At 39.7% G+C, this 6,284-nt stretch overlaps 1 protein-coding gene and 1 long non-coding RNA gene across 3 annotated transcripts; both read right to left on the bottom strand.

Annotated features, from left to right (window-relative positions):
• Window positions 1-2,003: 2,003 nt before the first annotated feature.
• Window positions 2,004-3,162, bottom strand: LOC120958315 (trypsin alpha-like). The gene is made up of 3 exons (XM_040381030.2): window positions 2,843-3,162; window positions 2,396-2,775; window positions 2,004-2,310 (listed from the first exon to the last, which is right to left on the bottom strand). Exons 1-3 carry the CDS (start codon window positions 3,104-3,106, stop codon window positions 2,118-2,120), a joined length of 837 nt encoding a protein of 278 aa, XP_040236964.2. The 5' UTR covers window positions 3,107-3,162; the 3' UTR covers window positions 2,004-2,117.
• Window positions 3,163-5,347: 2,185 nt separating this feature from the next.
• LOC120957249 (uncharacterized) lies at window positions 5,348-6,022 on the bottom strand. 2 transcript variants are annotated; one of them, XR_005751914.2, is made up of 3 exons: window positions 5,764-6,022; window positions 5,566-5,656; window positions 5,348-5,500 (listed from the first exon to the last, which is right to left on the bottom strand). It is a non-coding gene; the product is annotated as an uncharacterized LOC120957249 (long non-coding RNA). The 2 variants fall into 2 exon arrangements; XR_007452666.1 differs by lacking the exon at window positions 5,764-6,022 and having other exon boundaries at window positions 5,566-5,754.
• Window positions 6,023-6,284: the final 262 nt, after the last annotated feature.

The following is a 6,284-nucleotide window of genomic DNA, read 5'->3' as shown; positions in this document are numbered from 1 at the left end:
TTGCATAGGATTGTGTTTCATCATTTAACGTCTCAGATTTGTTTACTAACAACGTTTCTAGAACTCTCATACGGCGCTGTAAAAATGTAATAAGTGATTCATAGCTGGGATTTTCATTATTTGGCGCATGCTCTTCCCAAGCGCGTAGTGTTGTTGTTGGCAGTTTTGTTCCAACACAACAAATGTTCCAAAATGTTGCTCTATTCATCTGTCTTTCTCCTAAATGGCTCAACGTTTTTTTATGACGCTCGAATTCATCGACCAGCTGATGCAATGCCGCTGAGCTTTCTTTCCTAGCCGGTGTGATGCGAAACATAGCCTGCAAGTGACGTTTCTTAAGCAGGTATTCGTTTGAGTATCTTTCCGTGAGCATTTTTCAAGCCAGTGTATAGTTATTTCATACGTAGGACTGACTATCCTGCTATGGTAACAATAAGTTACTGACAGCCAAGCTCACTTCACTAGTGGGTACAGGCAGGCATCGACCGACAGCGGTTGTTGGGCCAAAAAGAAGAAGAAGAAGAAGTATAGTTATTTGAGCTTATTGTTATCGACTCAATTATTTGTGCGGCTTCGCCTTTTACGGCTGCGCGAAAGTAGTGAAACTTCTGTATGGCGGGAAGCTCATCATTTTCGTGAATAAGACACTCAAAGGTGTCGTGGAAATTTAGCCATTGCATATAGTCGCCATCGAACTCGGGCAATGCTATGGTGGGCAGCTTTAGCCTTGCAGCGAGCCCTATGCTGCGACCCTTCGCTACGAGGAATTTGCCTATATTTTGCCTTCAAAGCAGCTTGCGCGACTATGAGTCGCGGTTCAAAATCTTGTTTGCATTATCTTCCAGCTGCTGATGAATGCTTTCCAAATCATTACACATTTGCTCAAATTTGTTAATTTGAGTTTCAACTTCAATCGAGTCCCGCTCAGATTGGTTATCTTGGTTAAATTGTTCTTATCGTCCCAAGATAGTTAGCAAAATCGTTCTTCTCGACGCCAAGATCGTCGGTTGCAGGGACATTTTACAAGAATAGTTTTTGGTATTAGCGTAATGTAAAGCCAGCCAAATGATGCGAGTGCGTGTACAAAAGGGTTAGCGTAAGCGCGCGCAGATAATATTTACTTTATCGAAAAACTCTCGACTAATCAGTATTTCGACACTACCCTGGTCACGGCACCAATGTTTACTCGAAGGAGAATTTCGGATAAAGTCTTGCGCGTTTCTTTCTGTTTTCTAAGCTACCAATAATTACCAATCTAGTAACGACGATTTGCCAGAGAAGAAGAGGACGACTTTTCGTCATCTATTTATTAAATCTCAGCACTAAATTAATATCGCTAGTGATGTCAGCGGAAACACGTTCAAAAAATAAACGGATTTGTTCCGCTCCGCTTCGAACTGTTCGACTCCAGCAGTTGCTCCAACACTAATAGAATATCACATCAAAATAACCGTTGCACACTTGGCTTCCAAAATAATCGGTGTCATATTAGTCGTTTTACTGGATCAATAAAACAAATGACTGAAAATGCAGCAAATCATTCTGTCAAATCGACCTGTCCGTCAGAATATCAAAACAAAACAACGAGGTGTCCTGCTGCTTGTGATGTGCAAAAAGCTGATTTGGTAGGCGCTTACAGACTTCTTCTTCTTCTTTGGCACAACAACCGCTGTCGGTCAAGGCCTGCCTGTACCCACTAGTGAAGTGAGCTTGGCTTTCAGTGACTTATTGTTACCATAGCAGGATAGTCAGTCCTACGTATGGGGGCACGGTCTTTTCAGGGCTTGAACCCATGATGGGCATGTTGTTAAGTCTGAATGTCTGAATGAGTCTGGGCATGTTTAACTGAAAGGATTACTGAATCTTCAGCTCAACAAATTCGATAAAATTTTACTGTGAATCACAAAAATAAAGTTTTCAGTGTAGATACAACAATTATTTTCATAACAAATTACATAAATACTATTGTATGATCCATTTATTTCAAAAAATTACTGCCTGTATGGTTGTGATATGCACTACATTGCCAATTTTCTTCCCCAAATAAACGTTGAGAAATTTTACGCAACAATATGATTACACATCTGTTTATTACTGCTTTGCAACATATCCAGTATCTAAATTCCAGCGAAATAGCGAATAAAGTTTCGAATGGTAGGTGCAGTTACCTTAGCAAATACTGATGGCCATATACCTGAACAATAAAGAGCAAACGACACAACTCCGGTCAATCTACCTCCACACACCAATGCGCCGCCGCTGTCACCCCTGCACGTGTCCATACTGTTACCGTACTGGGCACAAACCATGCTAATCGAAAAAAAAGAATCGATCAAAATCAATCAGGAATCAGGTAATGTAATTTGGCGATCAAGTCTTAGTGCAGTTCACTTACTTGGAGGTAATAGATTGCTTGCATGCTGGACAACGATGCTCGGAATTAGCCCACATTGTAGCACAATCGCTCTGTGACACAATGTTCATGTTGGCGTAGAGCAATTGATTTACAGACGGTTGTTCATTTTCCCCATCCGCTCTCTTCCCCCATCCAACCACGAAGCACCTTGTATCGGCCGGCAGTTCTTTAGTTTGCAGCGCTAATGGGGCCATATTTGGCTTTCCACTGAAGGAATTTGCAGGGACAGTTAGGATAGCTACATCGTAATCCGATAGATTCGATTTATAAGAATTGTAAGAAGGATGATATACTAGGCGGACAACAGGAAATTCAACTCCACCAGAAGAAGCAGATGTGCTTCCTCCATACAAAGTTAGCTAAAACATTCATTTAACGCATTGATTATTAGGTATATAGAGGAAGAGCGATATGCTGATAACTCACGCGTGATGACATGAACTGATAATTATACACACAATGAGCAGCAGTCAAGGCATGTGAATAAGTGATGATGGAAGCTCCACAGATGAATTCACCGTCAAATCGCATGCTCAGTGCATACTTATAATTTGAAATATTCACTGGGATGCCATTGACAATACGGCCAGAATGGGAGGGTCCTTCCGTTGTGTTCTGACCGTTGGCGTTGGTCACGACTGCGTTGCCGCAAAACAATCCGAATAGAACTAGACTGATTACTTGTTTCATCTTGCTACCTGTTCGATTATGGCAATCCTCAAACTCTTCATCGTATTTAAAGCCCAAAAAATCCTTCCCCACAGGTGTTTTTCCACTCACTAATAAAACCTGTGCAAATTGGCTCTCGTATGACGCAAATGAAATTGCATGCAAAATAAACAGATATATTTAGTCTCATACATCCGCAGGCACGCGAATTGGGTCACTACGTTACACAATTATATTCAAGGAGGGATCGAACTAGAGCGTCAAATATAGTCATCTTTTATGGAGACTTTGAGCCAGTTGGCCTCATTTGCCAATTTTATTTTATTTACCTTATACCGAGTTGTGTTGTTTTACTTAAAGATATCACTTGGTTTTATTGAACATTGCTACATTGAACATTGGTTTTATTGAATATTGCTGGTTTATACGCGGTTCTTTACGAAAGATGTTGTGATATGTGATCAAATGAAGTGACACCGAGAACAGCTAGCATGCGACTACACAGTTTTATTGAAATCAGAGTGTATATATACAAAGTTCATGAGGCCGCGTTTACACATAGTTGTTGTGTTTACGTATGGATAGTTCGATACTTGAATTGATACCTTAACACCCCCACACAATTCTAGGATCCTAACTATCCTAACCAAATACCAAAATATAATTCAAACAATCTGATTGATTTACTCCCTCTCCAATCCTAACTTATTACAGAAACCTTTGAAGAGGTTTGGCGATAGACCCTTTGTCATGATATCGGCTTGTTGCATCGATGATGGCATGTATATGATTTCAATCCGTTTTTGTTGTACAAGTTCCATAACAAAATGATATTTTGTATCTACATGCTTGAGCCGCTTTATGTCTTTAGAATCTTCCGCTACTTTCATAGTCGATTGATTGTCCTCATAAAGGGGTACCGGATATGTTATGGACAACCATAAATCTTCTAATACGCGCAACACCCAGATGGTGTGACATGCTCCAGTGCACAAAGCGTTCAACTCTGCTTCTGTTGATGATAATGAAACACTTTGCTGTTTTCTTGTCAACCAACCTACAGTATTTCCGAAAAGTTTCACAATGTACCCAGAAATTGAACGACGATCGGATACGTTGTTTGCCCAATCCGCATCACAATAAATTTACAAAATCGGTTCATTCCTGTCAGCCCTATATACCATCCTAACATCCAAACTACCTTTTATGTACCTTAAAACGCGTTTTAAATGAATCAAATGTTCCTCGTTAGGACATGATTGAAATTGGCTAAAGAAATTTACTGCCGCTGAAAAATCGGGCCTTGTCGTAACTGACGCATACGTGAGACATCCGATCAGTTCACGATATGGTTTAGATGTTCTCTCACTTTCCTTTCCTTTACTTAATTTCAATCTGTTTTCGATAGGCGTGGATATTGGTTTACACTCGGTCATATTAAATCGTTTTAATAATTTTTCGAAGTATTCCTGCTGACCTATACTCATTAGTCCTGCACCAATATCTCTTTCTATTGTACAATACAATACAATACAATACCTAAAAACGTGCTGACTTCCCTATCATCTTTCATTTCGAATTTCTTTGAACATTTTTGTTTTATTTCTTTAAGTGCATCTAATGAATCACTCACAAGCAAAATGTCGTCAACATACAAAACGAGTATTATTTTTATGGTTCCTTTCTTTTGTGTGTAAAGACACATGTCACTAGCACTACCCTAGCACAAACCCTATGCTTGTTAAGAAATTATGAAATTTTTCATTCCACGCACGAGAAGCCTGTTTCAATCCATAGATTGAACGATTCAATCGACAAACCAATCCTTTATCCTTCTCATAGCCTTCAGGCTGCATCATATAAATTTCCTCGGATAAATCACCATTTAAAAAAGCAGTTTTAACATCCATCTGATGGATATGCATTCGTTTTTCGTTTGCTAATGCCAGAACCATACGTAATGTATCTAACTTGGCAACAGGTGAATAGGTTTCAGTATAATCTATACCTGGCTTCTGGGTGAAACCCCTAGCAACCAATCTTCCCGCTTGGCAAAATGTCGCGCGACATGCATGCTTGAAATCGATGCTTGTTAACATTTTATTTCAAGCATCGTGAGTGTCCCAGCGTGAGCGCTGAGCGCACCTCCCCTCATTCTCAATGCCGCGTTTTTGGTTAATCCTCGCTCCCACCCTTTCTTTCCTTCTCCTCAACGGACCCACCATTCCCGCGAGCGTAGACTGATCAAAAAATTCCAGGAAATTCCGACAGTAAGTGTGCAGTTTTTTATTCACAGAGCTATTCGGGAATATTTCAATTCTTGATGGCGCGTACTGGCGATCAAAACGTTGGCTGCTTGCTCCACCGATGGCGCGTGCTGTTGGAAGAAAAACACTTGCTGTTTGATGCGTTTTCCTAAGGAATGAAAGATAAATCGAGCATTAGAATGGTGAACAAAACTAGGACTATTTAAAACTTACCGATCACGAAGATATTTTAAGTTAAATGGCGACTCTGTAAGCCCGATCCATCTGCTTTGATCTGTTATCAGGAGCTTTGGCAATGAAATAGCTAGGTGTGATGGAAAATAATAGAAGAATAAACAAACATTAAAAGCAGTACGATTGTTAGAACACAAACATCATTTGCAAGATTCTTCTTCTTATGCATGCACTTACCCGTAGATCATGTAACAAAACAAACTGCAGTTACGCCTGCGTTGACATCTTTCACGATTTACTTAACCACTTTTCTATTAACATTTAATTATTTTCGTTGCATCTTCCAGCACCAATCCTTCCAAAATGAAATTTGCATTCGTTCTGGCAATGAGTTTCGAACGATCACAACACAGCGCGAGAGTGAAGAACACAAAATAAATGGCACTATGTATAAGTGTTGATCATATGGTCAAAATAGAGTATAATGGAATTTATTTTACATCAAATGAATTTAATTTATTCTGATTTACATTTCAACTATTGTTCTCAGCCTAGTTGTTAATGTTTAAAATTTTGATGAAGTGAAAACATCATTACCAGATAAATAAAACGATAATCGACGCTTTTTGACCATATCGAATTATGATCGTCTTTACACATAGTGTCATCTCTTGCGCTTCAGGGTCTCACGCTCAGAGCAAAATTTCTATCTTCGCAACGGTGGGAGCGTTCAGCTGTGGAGGGCTGGAGGATTGCGA

This window comes from Anopheles coluzzii, chromosome 3 (assembly GCF_943734685.1).
Source record: "Anopheles coluzzii chromosome 3, AcolN3, whole genome shotgun sequence".
Lineage (NCBI taxonomy): Eukaryota > Metazoa > Arthropoda > Insecta > Diptera > Culicidae > Anopheles > Anopheles coluzzii.
The sequence above is the reverse complement of the archived record's forward strand: the minus strand, read 5'-3'. Positions and strand labels throughout refer to the sequence as shown.